The following is a 20795-nucleotide window of genomic DNA, read 5'->3' on the forward strand; positions in this document are numbered from 1 at the left end:
CTGGGGTCTGTGCTTGGGGGAATATGTTGGTTATATTATTGTTTTTGTTCTTGTTGAAATTTGATGTTAAAAATTGTTAAAATTATAAATGCCTCAATAAAATATTTTCCCCCAAAAATAAAAATAAATATGGAGGGAAACCACCTCCATGACCTCCACCTCTCCCAGCATTTTCCACACAAAAGTTTTCTTTAACAACAATACAGGAGTCAATTGTGTTTGAGGACCTTTGGACTATGACAGACAAATACCTTTTACGATAGAAACCTAATTTCATGGGGAAGCATTGAACGATCCTTCTGTTCCTGTATTGTAATTTTATAAAGGAGTATGTGGCAAACCTGAGCTAAAATGAAGAAGGTTGGGAATGAATAGTGGGAAAGACATGTCCACATTTTTTACCAGAGCTCTCTGATAGGATGATCAGTAATGGGTGCATAGTTTGGACACTCTAATGCATTAGATTAATGATATTTTCAAAATTGATTTATTCCATTTTTCTAATTACGGAGTCGCCATAGCCCCAGCTGACCATAGGCTGCTTTCCTCTTTGAGCGGGACAGCTAACTGGTGGTGATTTAACCTGAGGATCACCATACCTCAGGTGAGGGGGCAAGGTTGAGAAAGCAGACCTTCATGAATAACCTCAGGAATTGAACCCACGCTGTTGGCCTTGTTTTGCATCACAAACTAGCTGTCCAGCCAACTGAGCTAAACCAGTCTGCAATTAAGGAGTACTTTGATGCAATTAGTTTGCTTTGACATTAAGATTAATAGCATTACTTTATTTTTATTCCATAGCTGTACAATGCATTTCCCTTCTTGAGATTCCTACCTGGATCACACAAAACATTTATTTCTAATTCGAAGCAAAACATTGCTTCCTTCAAGGCCTTTTGCAATGACCATTGTCAGGAACTGGATGAGAATGACCCGAGGAGTTTTATTGATGCGTTCATGTTGAGACAGCAGCAGGTAGAAACTATACCCATCTCTTCAGAAGTGCTGTAGATTTTCTGTAAGGTGTGTTGGTTTTATTTTATGGGGTGAGGGAAGCCAACTTCATTTAATCCAGCATGGCATGATTGACTGAATGGCCTTCTATGTTGAAAATGGATGACTCTATGTAAAGGGTTTGAAAACAATGACTATTTTTAAAAAGAGTTGTCATTTATATTGTGTCTTTTGTCACTCAGGATGGTCCAAAGCACATTACAGGCAACAAAGTGTAGTCATTGTTTGTGATGTGACTTCAATCAACATCACTAAAACAGACTATCTGGTCACTCCCAGCTGTTTGTGGACATTTTCCATCCCCAAATTGACTTATTGTCTCCTACATATAACTAACTACATTCAAAACACATGAACATACGGATTAGGAGCAAGAGTAGGCCACTCAGTCCCTTGAACCTGCTCCACCATTCAAGAAGATCATGGCTGATCTGATTGGAACCTCAACCCCACATTCCTCCATACCTCTGATAACATCTCACCCTCTTGGTAATCAAGAATCTACTTAGCTCTGCCTTAAAAATATTCAAAGATTACGCTTACACAGCCTCTTGAGGAAGAGACTAAAGATCATCTTCATCTTAAATGAGTGATCCTTACTTTTAAGCAGTGACCCCTAGTTCTATATTATCCAACTAGAGGAAACATCCTGTTCACATTCACCCTGTCAGTACCCCTCAGGATCTGAAAGGATTTGATCAAGTCACCTCTTACTACTCTAAATTCCAGTGGATAAAAACGTAACCTCTCCAATCTTTCCCCATAAGACAACTCACCCACTTTCTTGGCTGTTAAGCACATTGCAACATTCTAAGGTCATGAAAGACATGAGTAAAAATACAAGATGTTAGGACAGTGGTGAGGACTCAAGTGCTTCTCTTTGCAATACATCCAAAGGTGACATCTCTGATAATGAGGCATTCCCTCAGTACGACACTGGATTAAACTGTGGTAATCTGCAACAGCCTGGATTTTAAGCCTGATAAAATTGGACACCTTAAATTAAGAATTAAAAGTTTAAAATCAAATTGCAGTCAACTCCAGGCAGGCTGATTGGAATTTGAATTTGACCAAACTCAAATACACTAAGCACAGACAAACTGGCAGGACATGTCTGGACCTGTCTTGACAATCACCCACCAGGAGAAAATCGGCTCTGTTCAGATGCATCGATTTGTTTTGGCTTTCCCAGATAGAGCCAGACTTTCTGGTACCCAGAATTCCCGCCATTACCTTATGTGGCAACAGGTTACGTGCGAACAACACCACCGGAGATGGACACCCAGGGGCAGGTTCCTGGTGTCCAGCAGAGCGGCCATCAACAAGTCCATTGGGTATTGAGACCCCATCCTGAGACCTCATTGGCCGAGGGCCAGAGACGTTTCTGGAAAGGTGCGAAGGGAGGGGAATGGAAGTAGACATCCAAGGACACACCCCAGCGAAAACCCGTTGTGGCGGTGACCATGACGATTTGGAAGACTGACCAGAGATGGAAGGAAGCAGCCAGTGAGACCCACCTTCGCAATGCAGACCCTGAGGAATGTGAAACTCAGAGAATAGGATCCGCGGCAGGATTGAGTCCATCGGCACGGGTAGATTATAAATCTTGGGACCTTTTAGTGAATGTTTCTGGGCTAATTTATGTTGTCCTTTTGCTGTTGTCCTTTGTTCGCTTCATCAATAAAGACATTGGGGTAAAACCTTTGTTTAATAAACTGGTCAAAGTGTCTGCAGTTTACAGACAACAAAACCCATTGCTGCCTCTATTTCCGGGCACATTTCCTGTGCTTCATTTCCCAATAATAAATGTTTCAAGTTAGTTATGTCATCCATATCGTATGTACTCTACAGATTCCAACCCCAATTCTCAGTTTTTGTGTTGTTAACTTCTGTAGGAATCCAACAATCCCAATTCATACTTTCATGAAAACAACTTAACACTCACCACGAGCAATCTATTTGCTGCGGGGATGGAGACCACCTCGACCACACTTCGTTGGGGAATGCTTCTGATGATGAAATATCCAGAGATTCAGAGTAAGAAGCAGTCTAATTGATTCGAGCCTGATCTTGTTATAGCATTTTGTGTGCTTCATATTTTTGGATTGCCATGGATGTGTTTTTTTTAACATTTGCTCAAATGAAGTCATAACCATTATCCCAATCACTTTGGAAATCTGCTTGACTTGCAGAAAAGGTTCACGAGGAAATTATCAGAGTTATTGGATCAGAACGATCTCCCAGAGCTGGAGATCGGAAAGATTTGCCGTACACTAACGCAGTGATCCACGAAATTCAGAGGTTTGCCGACATTGTGCCCCTGAACATCTCACATGAAACAACAGTGGACTTAAACTTCAAAGGATTCTTCATTCCAAAGGTACACGAGGGAAATTATGGCCTCAACTGGGTCTAATATTCTAACGTTTAATCGAGGCAGGAGAAAGGGCAGGATAGGAGAGGAAATAAGTGTTCAACTTTGCATCCAATTGTATTGCGCATTGTTCGTGGCAAAGTGGCTAGCTCACATCAACTTAAAAGTACCATTTTATATTTAATTCAAATCATATAGCTATGTCTAAACACTGGTGGGGTATTTTATTATTAAATCTGCAAGTTTTAACAAACAATTTCCAATGAAGGGGAAATTTAGTGTGGCCAGTCCACCTACCCATGCACATCTTTGGGTATTAGGGGTGAGACCCACGCAGACACGGGGAGAATGTGCAAAATCCACATGGACAGTGACCCGGAGCCGGGATCGAACCCAGGTCCTCGGCACTGTAATGCAGCAGTGCTAACCACTGCACCACCGTGCCACCGTGATTGAAATTGCAAGTTATTGTACAGTTGGTAAAGCTGGCATGGATCTGATGAGCCAAAAGGCTCCTTCAGTGCAAATAATTTCAACAATGCCTTTGAAATATAACAACAAAATCATATTGAAACGATGTTTTACTATTTTCAGGGAACCCAAGTGATTCCATTGCTGTCCTCTGTGCTCTACGATAAAACCCAATGGGAAAAACCAGATGAGTTCAACCCATCCCACTTTCTGGATGCTGAGGGCAAGTTTGTGAAGAGAGACGCCTTCATACCTTTCTCTGCAGGTAGCTCAACTTATTATTTTCTAGGACTATATAGTGCTGTAACTTTCCCTCCTTTGCTGGGGAAATTAAAATGTGTTTCTAAAAAAAAATTTTTTATTCAAATGTTTACATATTTTCAACCAAACCCTTACAGAAATAAGAAAAAACAAAGAACACATAAATAAACATCTTATAGCTATGTCACTTATTCCCCCAATATACAAGCCCTCCGTTAAACGATAATAAACACAGTAGTAAACACAAAGTAACCCCCCCCCCCACCCCTGGGTTGCTGCTGCTGCTGTCCACCTCCTAACGCTCCGCAAGAAAGTCTAGGAACGGTTGCCACTGCCTGAAGAACCCTTGCACAGATTCTCTTCAGGCAAATTTTACCCTCTCCAGTTTAATGAACCCTGCCATGTCGCTGGTCCAGGCTTCCACGCTTGGGGGCCTCGCCTCCTTCCACTGTAGCAGAATTCTCCACCGGACTACCAGGGACGCAAAGACCAGAGTACTGGCCTCTTTCGCTTCCTGCACCCCCGGCTCGTCCGATACCCCAAATAGTGCGAGCCCCCAACTCGGCTTAACCCGGGTGTTTACCATCTAAGACACCGTCCTCGCAATGTCCCTCCAGAATCCATCCAGCGCTGGGCACGCCCAGAACATGTGGGCGTAATTTGCTGGGCTCCCCGAACACCTCACACACCTGTCCTCTACTCCAAAAAACTGACTCAACCTTTTCCCAGTCAAGTGCGCCCTGTGCAGAACCTTAAATTGTATCAGGCTAAGCCTGGCGCAAGAGTAGGACGAATTTACCCTACCCAGGGCATCTGCCCACGTACCCTCGTCTATCTCCTCCCCCAGCTCCTCCTCCCATTTACCTTTCAGCTCCTCCACCGAGGCCTCCTCCTCCTCCTGCATCTCCTGGTAGATCGCCGAGACCTTGCATTCTCCAACCCACACACCCGAGAGCACCCTATCCTGGATCCTACGTGCTGGCAGCAGCGGAAATTCCCTCACCTGCCGTCTTACAAACGCCCTTACCTGCATGTACCTGAAGGCATTTCCAGAGGGGAGCCCGAATTTCCCTCCAACGCCCCAAGGCTCGCAAACGTCACATCTATTAACAGGTCCCCCATCCTTCTAATACCTGCTCTGTGCCAGCGCAGGAACCCCCCATCCATTCTCCCCGGGACAAACCGATGGTTCTCTCGGATCGGGGACCACACCGAAGCCTCTGCCTCCCCCCTGTGGCGTCTCCACTGCCCCCAAATTTTGAGGGTCGCCGCCACCACTGGACCTTGTCGGCGGGAGTGGCAGCGGTGCCGTCACCAGCGCTCTCAGGCTCATGCCCACACCGGAAGCCATGTCCAGCCCCTTCCAAGCCTCCCCCTCCCCCTCCATTACCCACTTGCGTATCATCACCACATTGGCAGCCCAGTAGTACCCACACAGATTAGGCAACGCTAGCCCTCCTCTGTCCCTGCTCCGTTCCAGAAACACCCTTCTCACCCTCGGGGTCTTTTTCGACCATACAAACCCCATGATGCTCCTGCTGACCCGCTTTAAAAAGGTCTTAAGGATCAGGATGGGGAGGCACTGGAATATAAAAAGGAACCTCGGGAGCACCGTCATCTTCACCGACTGTACCCTACCCGCCAGGGAGAGTGGCAGCATATCCCACCTTTTAAACTCCTCCTCCATCTGCTCCACCAGCCTCATCAAGTTGAGCTTGTGTAGGGCCCCCCAGCTCCTGGCCATTTGGATCCCTAGGTAGTGAAAACTCCTTTCTGTCCTCTTCAGTGGAAGCTCGTCTATCCCCCTTCCCTGGTCCCCTGGGTGTACCACAAACAGCTCACTCTTCCCCATGTTGAGCTTATACCCGTGAAAGTCTCCAAACTCCCTGAGGATCTGCATCACCTCTGGCATTCCCCCCACCACATACAGTAACAGGTCGTCGGCATACAAAGATACCCGGTGTCGTCGGCATACAACGATACCCGGTGTTCCCCCCCCCCCCCCCGCCCCCCCACCCCCAGCACCGGCCTCCTCCGGTTCCTGGACTCCCTCAGAGCCATCGCCAAAGGCTCAATTGCCAATGCAAATAGCAGGGAATAGCAGGGTGGATAGGGGGCACCCCTGCCTCGTCCCCCGGTACAGCCGAAGGTATTCCGACTGATGCACAATCAATACTCTTGAGACCACGAGGAGTCATATCGATTCAGCTTTAATAGATAGAACTGTACCCAGCAGCGATGTTACAGAAGTGAAGGCTGCTGGGACAGTTCTTATACCCCGCCTCTCCGGGCGGGGCTTTGTACATTACCCAATGGTAGACCCCGCGGTCTAGCCAATGGTCATTCACCTCTCAGGTACTGCAATACCTGGTATTACCACACCGACCTCCTCCGATTTGTGGCCACACTCACCACCGGGGCTTCGTACAGTAACCTAACCCAACTAATGAACCCCTCCCCGAACCCGAACCTCCTCAACAATTCCCACAGGTACCCCCACTCCACCCTATCGAAGGCCTTCTCCGCATCCATAGCCGCCACTATCTCCGCTTCCCCCTCCACTACAGGCATCATGATTACATTTAGGAGCCTCCGCACATTGGTTTTTAACTACCTTCCCTTCACGAAACCCGTCTAGTCCTCGTGGATCACCCCCGGGACACAGTCTTCAATTCTGGTAGGCAACGCCTTCGCTAACAGCTTCACATCCATGCTGAGGAGCGAGATTGCCCAAACGACCCACACTGTAAAGGGTCCTTGTCCCACTTCAAGATCAGTGAGATCAGTGCCCTGGACATCGTTGGGGCTAGGACCGCCCCCCCCCCCCCCCCCCCTCCCTCGCCTCATTGAAAGTCCTCACTAGTAGTGGGCCCAACAGGTCCATATACTTCTGTAAAATTCCACTGGGAACCCATCTGGCCCTGGTGCCTTCCCCGCCTGCATACTTCCCAGCCCCTTAGTCAGCTCCTCCAGCCCTACCGGTGCCCCAAACCCTGCCACCTGCCCCTCCTCTACCCTGGGGAACCTCAGCCGGTCCAGAAAACAACGCATCCCCCATCCTCCGTTGGGGTCTCAGACCTATACAGCCACTCATATAAGTCTCTAAATACCCCATTTATTCCCACCGCACTCCGCACCATGTTCCCCCCTTCCGAAGCTGGTGTGCCAGCATCCGGCTAGCCTTCTCCCCGTATTCATACACCGCCCCTTGCGCCATCCTCCACTGCACCTCCGCCTCCTTGGTAGTCAACAGGTCGAACTCAGCCTGGAGGCTTTGTCGCTCCTGGAGTAGTCCCTCCTCGGGGACCTCTGCATACCTCCTATCTACCCTTAAAATCTCTCCCACCAACCTCTCCCTCTCTCTCTTCTCCTTCCCCTCCTTGTGGGCCCTAGTGGAGATTAGCTCTTCCCTAATCACCGCCTTCAGCGCCTCCCAGACCACACCTACCTGCACCTCCCCATTATCGTTAACCTCTAGGTATCTGTCAATGCACCCCCCGGATCCGACCGCTCACCTCCTCATCTGCCAACAAACCTACCTCCAGGCGCCACAGCGGGCGCTGGTCCCTCTCCTACCCGATCTCGAATTCCACCCAGTGCGGGCATTGGGCGAAATTCTCTGGTATCGGCGCGATGTCTGCTGACCGGTACCAAAAACGGCGCAAATCAGTCAGGCATCGTGCCGCCCCAAAGGTGCAGAATCCTCCGCATCTTGGGGGGCCGAGCCCCAACCTTGAGGGGCTAGGCCCGCGCCGGACTAATTTCCGCCCCGCCAGCTGGCAGAAAAGGCCTTTGGTGCCCCGCCAGCTGGCGCGGAAATGACATTGCCGGGCGGCGCATGCGCGGGAGCGTTAGCGGCCGCTCACGGCATCCCCGCGCATGCGCTGTGGAGGGAGTCTCTTCCACCTCCGCCATGGTGGAGACCGTGGCGAAGGCGGAAGGAAAAGAGTGCCCCCACGGCACAGGCCCGCCCGCGGATCGGTGGGCCCCCGCCGTGGGGGCACACCCCGGGGCCAGATCGCCCCGCGCCCCCCCCCAGGACCCCGGAGCCCGCCCGCGCCGCCTTGTCCCGCCGGTAAGAGAGGTGGTATAATCCACGCTGGCGGGACAGGCATCCTAGCAGCGGGACTTCGGCCCATCCGGGCTGGAGAATCGCAGGGGGGGGGGGGGCGCCAAACGGCACAACGCGATTCCCGCCCCCACCGAATCTCCGGTGCCGGAGAATTTGGCAACCGGCGGGGGTGGGATTCACGTCAGCCCCCGGCGATTCTCCGACCCGGCGGGGGGTCAGAGAATCTCGCCCATGGTCTGAGATGGCTATGGCCGAATACTCCGTGTCCTCCACCCTCGGGGATCAGCGCCTTGCTCAAAATGAAGAAGTCAATCCGGGAGTAGGCTTTATGGACGTGGGAAAAGAAAGAGAATTCCCTGGCCCCCGGCCTAACAAACCTCCATGGGTCCACTCCTCCCATCTGGTCCATAAGCCCCCTCAACACCTTGGCCGCCGCTGGCCTCTTACCCATTCTGGACCTAGAGTGATCCAAACTGGATCCAGTACCGTATTAAAGTCCCCCCCCCATTATCAAGCTCCCTGCCTCCAGGTCCAGAATCCGGTCCAACATGCGCCGCATAAATCCGGCATCGTCCCAATTCGGGGCATATACATTCACTAATACCACCCGCACCCCCTGCAGCTTACCACTCACCATCACAAACCTACCTCCATTGTCTGCCACGATGCTCTGCGCCTCAAACGGCACCCGCTTCCCCACCAAAATCGCCACCCCTCTGTTCTTTGCGTCCAACCCCGAATGGAAAACCTGCCCTCCCCACCCCTTTCTCAGCCTAACCTGGTCTGCCAACCTCAAATGCGTCTCCTGGAGCATGACCACATCTGCCTTCAGTTCCTTCAGCTGCGTGAACACACTGGCCCGTTCAGGGCTCTCACATTCCAAGTTATCAGCCAGATCAGGGGGCTGGGCTGGGCTGTCCCCCGGGCTGGGCTGGGCGGGGCTGGGCTGCCCCCCCGCCGATTAGCCATCTCCCTTTCTAGGCCAGCCACGTGCCCGTGCCTCCCGCTCTCTCCGTTCCCCCCAGCGGCAGACCCCCGCCCCGACTCTCTCTTCAGGCTCCAGCTCCCTTTTGGCCAATGCTGCAGCAACCCAGTTTCCCCCCCCCCCCCCCAAACTAGGTCCCCCCCTAGCTGCATTGCTCCCCCATAGCACTCCCGTAGGTCAGCTGACTCCTGCTGACCCCGGCCGCTCCATCGACACCCCCAGTGTGAGAATCTCCCCCCTCTGTCCATCAGCGGGCGCTCATCTCCAGCACCACCCCTCCCCCCCGCCCCCTTCCTTTCCTAGCACGGGAAAAAACCCGTGCTTTCCACCAAGCCGGCTCCGCCCCCTCTGGCGCAGCGCCCTTTCGCGGCCTGATCCCAGCTCCCCCACCTCGGGCCTCCCCTCTCCCCTCCCCCCAATGGGGCCCCCTCTTCCACCCACCGATGCCCACACTCTCACCAAACCCCCACTACGAACCATTTCACCCTACCCCACCCAGCACCCAAAGAAAAACAGTACCAAACAGAACAGAACATCCCCCAAAACACAACAATCACATCAATCCCCTCCCGACATCCCCTCGCAACCGACCCTCAATCCGAGTCCCAACTTTTCGGCCTGGATAAAGGTCCATGCCTCCTCCGGCGTCTCTTGAAAGTGACCCACAGTCGCGCCGGCTGCAACATTCCAAATTTCACCCCCTTCCGATGCAGTGCCGCCTTAGCCCGATTGTACCCGGAATGTGGCGACTAGGGGCTTTTCACAGTAACTTCATTTGAAGCCTACTTGTGACAATAAGCGATTATCATTTCATTTCATATCATTTCTTAAGACCGATGAAGTTTATGGAGTGGGCAGCGCCAATTTTTCCTGTCGTCAAACCTGACAAGACAGCCTGCATTTGCAGGGATTACAAGCTAACTGTCAATTGAGCTGCCAATTGGACAGATACCCCATACTGAAGATTAAGGACCTACATGTTAAATTGGCTGGTTGCTTAATGTATATGAAACTCAATATGAGTCATACTTCCCAGCAGCTAGCGTTTGATCAGTCATCAAGGGGTATGTAACCACAAAGGCTTGTACGAGTATATCTGATTACCATTTGGGGCATTTTCCAGTGCACCATGGAAAAATTATTGCTGAGATTACCCAGAGTTATTGTGCATTTAGAAGTGTATTAATGACCGGCTCCACTGAAGAAAAGCATTTATTATTATTTAGATTGGGTGCTGAAATTGTTTAAGAACGCTGGAGTGCATTTGAGAAGAGAGAAGTGTATTTTTCAGGCTAGTCACGTAATCTCTCAGAGGTACAGAGTAAATGTGAATTTTTTTTTTTTTTTTGAAAGGGCTTATAAGACCATAAGACCAAAAGACATAGGAGCAGAATTAGGCCACACGGCCCATCGAGTCTGCTCCGCCATTCAATCATGGCTAATATTTTTCTCACCCCCATTTTCCTGCCTTCTCCCCATAACCCTGATCCCCTTATTAATCAAGAACCTATCTATCTCTGTCTTAAGGCACTCAGTGATTTAGCCTCCTCAGCCTTCTGCGGCAAAGAGATCCACAGATTCACCACCCTCTGGCTGAAGAAATACTTCCTCATCTCTGTTTTAAAGGATCGGCCCTTTAGTCTAAGATTGTGTCCTCTGGTTCTAATTTTTCCTACAAGTGGGAACATCCTCTCCACATCTACTCTATCCAGGCCTCACAGTATCCTGTAAGTTCCAATAAGATCCCCCTTCATCCTTCTAAACTCCAACAAGTACAAACCCAGAGTCCTCAACCGTTCCTCATATGACAAGCTCTTCATTCCAGGGATCATTCTTGTAAACCTCCTCTGGACCCTTTCCAAGGCCAGCACATCCTCCCTTAGATACGGAGCCCAAAACTGCTCACAATACTCCAAATGTGGTCTGACCAGAGCCTTATATAGCCACAGAAGTACATCCCTGCTCTTTATATTCTAGCCCTCTTGACACGAATGCTAACATTTCATTTGCCTTCCTAACTGCCGACTGAACCTGCACTATAACCTTAAGAGACTAGTATGGGCCAGGGTTCAGAGAGCCCCAAATTGTACCATGGAGTTTACCTGACCCACAGCTTTGAATATATTGTGGTTATGGGGAGTACACGACCCTACTCTGCAGGTGTGGTGCAACAGAAATCTACAGTACTTTTAAATTAAAACACTGTTTATTTATGAAACCAGTTAATATTTTATAAACCCACAGTAAACATCTTAACAACTACCAACCCCAATAAATTCCCCAAAGAATACAGTACTCTCTAAGTAACTCTTAATCTTTCCTTGCAACATCCATAAGACAAAAGAAAATATACCCCTTTACAGAAAGACATCAGGTTTAACTTCACTACTGAGAACAGTTACCACTTTAAAATCACCAAATGAACATTCATAAGCTTGCAGAGATTCATACACATCTTGTTGTGATTGCAGCTTTTCCAAATCTAAAACAAAACTAAACACACCCTGTGGCAAATAGCCTAAAGCGAAAGTACAAGCAGACAGCCCAGCTCCACCCACACTCTGACATCACTGATAAACACCCAATTCTTCAAGGTACATCCACTACAGATATTTCTACAAACACTCATTTCTTAAAGGTACTCTCACATGACAAGACTCGTGAACAAGGACTCTTAAGTCCCTTTGTGCTTCATATTTCCTAAGCATTTCCCCATTTTGAAAACAGTCTATGCCTCCATTCCTCCTTCCAAAGTGCATAACCTCACACTTTTCCACATTGTATTCCATCTGCCACTTCATTGCCCACTCTCCTAGCCTGTCGAAATTCTTCTGCCCCCTGCTTCCTCAATACCACCTGTCCCTCTTCCGATCTTTGTATCATCTGCAAATTTAGCAACAGTGCGTTCAGTTCCTTCTTCCAGATCATTAATGTATATTCTTCCCATGGAAGAAAAAGTAAAGGTCATAAAGGAAGCGGCAGCAAGAAGGAATATCACAGAATTAAAATATTTTTTAGGAATGATAAACTATCACGATAGATTCTGTCCAAACGTGGTTACCTTGTTAACGCTTCTGCATTCCTTACTGAGAAAACATCAGAGGTGGTTTCGGAAGGCACCTCAAAAAATGGCTTTTATTCAGGTGAAGCTACAGCTTCTGTCATCAGGTCTACTGGATCATTTTGACCCGGAAAAAATAGCTTGTTCTTACCTGTGGTGCATCTCCCTGTGGAATTGGAGCTATATTTTCCCACAGATGGAATGATGGAACTGAGACACCCAATTTAAAAATAAAGATTAGCAGAGAACATTTGCATCAGAAAATTCCATCAATGTGTGTCTGGGAGGCATTTCAGAATAGTAACAGATCATAAACCATTACCTGGATTATTTAAAGAAAATAAGTCATTTCCCCACCCCGTCCGCCAGGATACTGTTATGGGCCAGGGTTTAGAGAACCCCAAAACGTATCATGGAGTTCACCTGACCCACAACTTTTAATAGATTGTGGTATGGGGAGCACACGGCCCACTCTACAGGTGTGGTACAGCAGAAATGGAAAAGTATTTTTTTAAAGCAAAACAATGTTTATTCTATGAACTCAAGTTAACCTTTTTTAAAACATAGAGTGAACATCTTAGCAACCATCAATTCAAATACAACCCCCAAAGAATACGACACGAAGTAATCCTTAATAACTTCCAAACAACATCCAGAAGACAAAAGAAACATCTTTTAACAGAAGCACATTAGGTTTACATTCACTACTGAGAACATTTAGAATTCTGAATTCACCAAATGATCAAGAGATAGTCTTTTCATGGCAGAGAGATCAACAGTGCACCTGCTCTGCCTGGCTTCAGCTCCAACACTGAAAACGAAACTAAAACACACCCTGCAGCAAACAGCCTAAAATGAAAGTAAAAATCTGTCAGGCAGCCCAGCTCCACCAACACTCTGACATCACTGCAATAATAAACACCCATTTCTTTAAGGTACATTTCTTAAACACCCATTTCTTAAAGGTACTCTCACATGACAATACAACAATGGGTATCAATACTCCCGGCACATGAATACGCCTTGGAGCACCGACCCAAAGTCCAAATAGCAAATGTTGATGCTTTCAGCTTCTCCTTTAGCATGTACGTTCAACACCCTCACCAGTGCCAGAGGGAATTGTGATGGCTACGAACGTTTTAGAGATGCTTCCTGTATCTGCGTAACAGATCAGAACTTGGATGCAATGGGACCCTGTACTGTCAAAGATCAAGGGTATGATATTAAATGGGGGTGTTCAATAGTTGAGCTTACTTTACTTGAAAAGATTAATTGAGCTGCGAGGATGATGTGATCCTTTGGGGACCATGTATGGTTGTCAATAAAGCCTTTAAATAGCAGGTTCGGAAATGGCACTCAAGCAGCACTGGGTCACAGTCCCTGGGTCACAGTCTGACCAGACTCGTTCCTCTTCTAAGTTGATCCCATAGATTTATTTTATCTCCTGATTTCTCTTCCTGTGCTCTGGAAGGGTTTCCTCTCCTCACCATGCATGCTCACCTCACACCCAAACTGTTATCCCTCCGTGCTTGGCAGCAGGTGTGCGATCAATCCTTCATTGGTTAACTTTCACTGTTGCTATGCTGATAGAGATCCCATACACAGGACAATGTGATCAGAACTGTCTCCAACTCCTGTTAATTGTGGTCAGAACTGCCCACCAGTTTCTGCCCTGACGGCATAATCAGCTTCGCCAGAGATTGGAGCAGTTCTTGCATTCATTACATCACTATTACACCAATATTCTATTGAACTGTGTGAAACCAGAAGTATCAACTATCCCATTATGCCCATTGTTTGTGATATTAATATTTCTTGCATCCAATATATAAGGGCTGCACGTTAGCACAGTGGGTAGCACTGTTGCTTCACAGCGCCAGGGTCCCATTTTCGATTCCCGGCTTGGGTCACTGCCTGTGCGGAGTCTGCACGTTCTCCCTATGTCTGTGTGGGTTTCCTCCGGGTGCTCCGGTTTCCTCCCACAAGTCCTGAAAGACAGGCTGTTAGGTAATTTGGACATTCTGAATTCTCCCTCTTGTTTACCCGAACAGGCACCGGAATGTAACGACTGGGGGCTTTTCACAGTAGCTTCATTGCATTTTTAATGTAAGCCTACTTGTGACAATAAAGATCATATTGCTTCTAATATTTTTCATACTGCAGTGTTCGCAGATCCGAACTCCCCCTCCCCATAGTTCGAGTGCTGATAGTGTCTGGCGCCTTAAATCATGAAGGAGATTATTTTCAATTTAAACAGGCATGAAGACTGCTGCAGGGCCTTAGGACTCAAGTTTGTTTCTGTATTGCAATATAAAACTGCAATGAAACATTCTGTTATTTAAAAAATCATTCTGAATAACTTTGTTTCCTTGACGAGCAGCATTGACATTTTTTTGCAATTGTCTTTTTTCTCTGTAGGTCGGAGGGCCTGCGCTGGTGAGGGCCTGGCTAAGATGGAACTGTTCGTTATCTTTACTGTTCTGATACAAAAATTCAACTTTCAAGTACCCCCAAATGTCAGTGAATTGGGGCTCGAGTCGGGCGTGGGTATTATTTCATTCCCGAAGTACCCGTATGTGTGTGCAGTCCTTCGCTGATTTACACAATTGTGGTAAACACCACTAGGGATATATTGTATGTATTACGGCACTGCCTGTGTATTAGAGGTACTACGATAAATCCCTGTCTGCTGGTTCCTCCCAGCAGGCGGTGTATAAAAGTGTAAGCTCTCCTGCGCTGCTCCCATTCTGGTTCCAGCTGCAGGAGGCACAACATCTTGTGCAATAAAGCCTCGATTGTTTCACCATTCCCGTCTCATGGTAATTGACGGTACATCAATTTATTGCACAAGATTTTAAAAGATGGACTTCCTAATCAAGCCTGATCGCCTGCAGCTGTGCCCTCACACAGCCAACACCACTTCCACCTTTGAGCACTGGCTAGCCTGCTTTGAAGGCTACCTCAGAGCAGCCACTGAAGATCTCTCGGACCCACAGAAGCTCCAAGTCCTCTACTCACAGGTGAGCCCTGAAATTTTTCCCCTCATCCGGGGTGCACCTACCTACGCAGAAGCGACGACACTACTGAAAGGACATTACGTTAAGTCAGTGAATCAAGTGTACACCAGGCACCTCCTGGCCACGAGACAGCAACACCCGGGGGAGACTGTGGACGATTTCTTGCGGGCCCTACAAATTCTCGGTTGGAACTGTGACTGCCAGGCAGTTTCAGCAGTCCAACACACCAAACTTTTAATCAGAGACGCTTATGTCACGGGCATGAAGTCTATGTACGTCTACTATTGGAAGGGGGTAAACTCGATCTTGCGGAGATTAGGCAGCTTGCCAATTCACTAGAAGTGGCCTCCATAATCTGGAGGCCTACACCCCCGACTGCGCGGCACCCTCGTGGGCATCGTGGGCCTCACCAGCTGCCGACTCCAGCCCACCGGAAGCCTGCGCCGCGCGGCAGCCAGCTAACCCGGGGGGGCCCCAAGTGTTATTTCTGTGGACAGAGTAAACACCCCAGGCAGTGCTGCCCGGCACAGAGCGCAACCTGCAACGGGTGTGGGAAGAAGGGACACTTTGTTTCCGTTTGCCAGGCCCGGTCGGTCGCCGCTGTTTACAGGCCCAGCATTACTACGCCCCACCACGTGCGATCCAGGGGCGCCGCCATCTTCTCCACCGCAAGCCACGTGCGGCCCATGGGTGCCACCATCTTTATGCCGCTCGCCATGTGCACCTCGTGGGCGCCGCCATCTTTGGCGCCATTTTGGACCGCACCTCAGGACCCCTGCTCGTCTGGCCGTTCACTGCCTACTGATACCTCCACCACCGCTGATCAGCCCGGGACCTCCCAGGATCTTCCGCAGCTCGCCTCCATCACCCTGGATGAGTCTCGGCCCCACAACTTCGCGACCGCTACGACGATGAAGATCAACGGGCACGAGACAACCTGCCTCTTTGACTCCGGGAGCACAGAGAGTTTCATCCACCCTGCTACGGTAAGGCACTGCTCCCTCACGGTACACCCCGTCACCCAGAAAATCTCCCTGGTCTACGGATCCCATTCATTGAAATCCGGGAGTACTGTGTCGCGACCCTCACCGTCCAAGGCATAGAGTTCAGCAATTTCAGGCTCTATGTCCTCCCCCACCTCTGCGCTGCCCTGTTACTAGGCCTTGATTTCCAATGCCACCTCCAAAGCCTTACTTTGAAAATGGACCCCTGCCCCCCCTCACTGCCTGCGATCTCACGACCCTTAAGGTCAATCCACCTTCGCTGTTTGCGAACCTCACTCCGGACTGCAAGCCCGTCGCCACTAGCAGCAGACGGTACAGTGCGCAGGACAGGACCTTTATCAGGTCGGAGGTCCAACGGCCCCTGCGGGAGGGGATCATTGAGGCCAGCAACAGTCCCTGGAGAGCTCAAGTGGTGGTAGTGAAGACTGGGGAGAAGCACAGGATGGTCATTGACTACAGCCAGACCATCAACCGGTACACACAGCTCGACGCGTACCCGCTCCCACGCATATCTGACATGGTCAATCAGATTGCACAGTATAGAGTCTTCTCCACAGTAGACATGAAGTCCGCCTACCACCAGCTCCCCATCTGCCCAGAGGACCACCAATACACTGCGTTCGAAGCAGATGGACGCCTCTATCATTTCCTCAAGAGTTCCGTTCGGCATCATCAATGGGGTCTCGGTCTTCCAGCGAGAGATGGACCGATTGGTTGACCGGTACGGACTGCGGGCTATGTTCCCGTACCTAGATAACGTCACTATCTGCGGCCACGATCAGCAGGACCACGACGCAAACCTCCAAAAATTCCTCCTTACCGCCAAACTCCTTAACCTCACCTACAATAAGGAGAAATGCGTGTTCCGCACCAACCGTTTAGCTATCTTTGGCTACGTAGTGGAAAATGGAGTCTGTTGTGAACGTATTATAGTAACCATTCACCACTGTACTACATTGTACCACGCTGTTGCCCATGTGGGCTCCACCTATGGACCATTGTACTGTACTATACTGATTATATCATGTTGGTGCCCTTGTGGGCTCCGCCCCTGGCACCGCCCCCTTGAGGGGAGGTATAAAGAGCAGCTGCCCTGTAGGCGGCTCTCATTGCAGAGCAGTGCACTGTTCTAGTTGATTAAAGCCACTGTTCACTTCAACTTTCTGTCTTGTGTGAATTGATGGTCGCATCAGAGTCCTAGGGCCCGACCCCGGCCGTATGCGCCCCCTCCTCTCCCCCACTGCCCCAAGGCCCTGAAACGATGCCTGGGGTTTTTCTGGTATTACGCCCAGTGGGTCCCAAATTATGTGGACAAGGTCCACCCACTTATCAAGTCCACAGTTTTTCCCCTGATGGCTGAGGCCCGCCAGGCCTTCAACCACATCAAGGCGGACATCGCCAAGGCCACAATGCATGCGGTCGACGAGACCCTCCCCCTTCAAGTGGAGAGCGATGCATCAGACATAGTTCTGGCCGCCACCCTCAACCAGGCGGGCAGATCCATGGCTTTCTTTTCCCGCACCCTGCATGCCTCCGAAATTCGGCACTCCTCTGTCAAAAAGGAGACCAAGCCATTGTGGAAGATGTGCGACATTGGAGGCATTACCTGGCCGGCAGGAGATTCACTCTCCTCACTGACCAACGGTCGGTTGTCTTCATGTGTAATAATACGCAACGGGGCAAGGTCAAAAATGACAAGATCTTGAGGTGGAGGATTGAGCTCTCCACCTATAACTATGAGATCTTGTGTCGCCCAGGGAAGCTCAATGAGCCCCCTGTGGTAACCACTGTTGTACATATTAAAAGATGTGTACTACAGGTATGGGGGTAGTCCCTGCCTGCTGGCTCCGCCCAGTAGGCGGAGTATAAATATGTGTGCTCCCTATACAGCAGCCATTTCGCCAGCTGCTGTAGGAGGCCACACATCTTAGAGTAATAAAGCCACAGCTGTATTCAACTCTCGTCTCCGTGCAATTGATCGTGCATCAATTCATTACTCTAAGATTTTCAGAAGTTGGACCTCCACATCAAGCCGGATCGTCTGCAGCTGGATTCGCAATCAAGTGACGCCAAAAGGACTTTCAACACTGGCTAGCTTGATTCGAAGCTTACATCAGGTCTGCACCAGACCCAATCCCGGAAGCTCAGAAGATCCAGATACTCTACTCGCGGCTGAGCTCCAACGTCTTTCCTCTTATCCAGGACGCGCCGAACTATGATGAAGCCATGGCGCTACTGACAGAGAATTACGCCCAGCAGACGACACGCTCTTCACCAGACACGTACTCTCTACTCACAGTCAACTCCCTGCTAAGTCCGTACAAGATTTCTGACGTGCTTTAATTCCTCTGGTCAGAGACTGTGACGGTCAGGCCGTCACGGCCACGGAACATTCGAACCTCCTCATGCGGGACGCCGTCGTTACGGGGATAGTGTCAGACCTCATATGCCAGCGACTTTTAGAGGGGGCCACGCTCGACCTCGCAGCAACAAAAGAACTGGCGCTATCGATGACGGTCGCCTCGCGCAATATTCAGGCCTACACCCCGAGCCGCGCGGCCCACCCCTCCTACACATCGTGGACGCCGTCATCTTCTCCCCCTCAGACCACGCGTGGCCAGTGGGCGCCGCCATCTTCCCCTTCTCGGACCATGTGCGGCCCATGGGCACCGCCATCTTTTTCAACTCCCACCACGTGCGACCCGTGGGCGCCGCCATCTTGTCCACCCCAAGATCATCAGGTGCTGCAATCTTGTCTTCCCCAAGGCACATGGGCACCACCATTGTTCCAGGACCCGTGCCCCCCGGGCACCCCATCGTTCGACACCAGCGACGACCAGCCGTGACTCGCCTAGGTCACGATCGACCAGTCTCGCCCGCACAATCTAGCCACCACCTCGAGAAGCGTGAAGATCGATGGGCACGAGACCTCTTGCCTGCTGGATTCCGGGAGCACAGAAAGCTTCATCCATCCAGATACGGTAAGGCGCTGCTCCCTTGCGGTACACTCCGCCAATCAAAGAATCTCCCTGGCCTCCGGTTCCCACTCCGTGGCGATCCGGGGGCACTGTATAGTCACACTCAGGGTCCAGGGCATAGAATTCAGTGGCTTCCGCCTCTACATCCTCCCCAACCTCTGCGCTGCCCTGCTACTCGGCCTGGACTTCTAGTGTAACCTCCATAGCCTAACCTTGAAATTCGGCGGACCCCTACCATCCCTTACTGTGTGCAGCCTCGCGACCCTAAAGGTCGACCCACCTTCCCTATTCGCAAACCTAACCCCGGATTGCAAACCCGTCACCACTAGGAGCAGACGGTACAGCGCCCAGGACAGGACCTTCATTAGGTCCGAAGTCCAGCGACTGCTTCGGGAAGGCATCATCGAGGCCAGCAACAGCCCCTGGAGAGCCCAAGTGGTAGTGGTGAAAACTGGGGAGACACACAGGATGGTCGTGGACTACAGCCAGACCATCAATAGGTACACGCAGCTCGATGTGTACCCCCTCCCACGCATATCTGATATGGTCAATCAGATTGCACAGTACCGGGTCTTCTCAACGGTAGACCTCAAATCCGCCTACCACCAGCTACCCATTCGTAAATCGGACCGGCCATACACTGCCTTCGAGGCAGATGGCCGCCTCTACCATTTTCTCAGGGTTCCCTTCGGCGTCACCAACGGGGTCTCAGTCTTCCAAAGGGAGGTGGACCGAATGGTCGACCGGTACAGGTTGCGGGCCACCTTCCCATACCTAGACAATGTCACCATCTGTGGCCACGATCAGCAGGACCACGATGTTAACCTTGCCAAATTTCTCCACACCGCCACTCTCCTAAACCTCACCTATAACAAGAAGTGCATATTCAGCATGAACCGCTTAGCCATCCTCGGCTATGTGGTCCAGAACCGAGTTCTGGGGCCCGATCCCGATCGCATGCACCCCCTCATGGAGCTCCCCCGACCCACTGCCCCAAGGCCTTCAAACGCTGCCTGGGGTTCTTTTCATACTTCGCCCAGTGGGTCCCAAACTATGCGGACAAGGCCCGCCCGCTCATCCAGTCCACCCTTTTTCCCCTGACGGCCGATGCCTTCAACATGCCTTCAACCATATTAGAGCCGATATTGCCAAGGCCGCGATACACGCAGTAGACGGGACGCTACCCTTTCAAGTGGAGAGCGATGCATCAGACGCCCTAGCTGCCACGCTCAATCAGGCAGGCCCATGGCATTCTTTTCCCGCACCCTTCATGCCTCTGAAATTCGGCACTCCTCCGTCAAAAAAGAGGCCCAAGCCATCGTTGAAGCTGTGCGGCATTGGAGGCATTACCTGGCTGGCAGCCTTCATGTTCAATAACACACAGCGGGGTAAGATCAAAAATGATAAAATCTTGAGGTGGAGGATCGAGCTCTCCACCTACAACTACGAGATTTTGTATCGCCCCGGCAAGCTCAACGAGCTCCCAGATGCCCGATCCCGAGGTACATGTGCCAGCGCACAGGTGGACCGACTCCGGACCCTGCACGATAACTTTTGT

At 50.3% G+C, this 20795-nt stretch overlaps 1 protein-coding gene across 1 annotated transcript in view; it reads left to right on the plus strand.

Moving 5' to 3' along the window:
• LOC140394372 (cytochrome P450 2K1-like) overlaps nucleotides 1–15044 on the plus strand; it is a 39230-nt gene extending 24186 nt beyond the window's left edge. The window contains exons 5-9 of the mRNA XM_072481573.1: nucleotides 802–975; nucleotides 2910–3051; nucleotides 3207–3394; nucleotides 3983–4124; nucleotides 14657–15044. Of these exons, the coding sequence (XP_072337674.1) occupies nucleotides 802–975; nucleotides 2910–3051; nucleotides 3207–3394; nucleotides 3983–4124; nucleotides 14657–14835 (825 nt within the window). The 3' untranslated portion in view covers nucleotides 14836–15044. The remainder of the gene's footprint in view (nucleotides 1–801; nucleotides 976–2909; nucleotides 3052–3206; nucleotides 3395–3982; nucleotides 4125–14656) is intronic.
• The last annotated feature ends 5751 nt before the right edge of the window (nucleotides 15045–20795 follow it).

Source organism: Scyliorhinus torazame, chromosome 17 (assembly GCF_047496885.1).
Source record: "Scyliorhinus torazame isolate Kashiwa2021f chromosome 17, sScyTor2.1, whole genome shotgun sequence".
NCBI classification, from domain to species: Eukaryota; Metazoa; Chordata; class Chondrichthyes; order Carcharhiniformes; family Scyliorhinidae; genus Scyliorhinus; species Scyliorhinus torazame.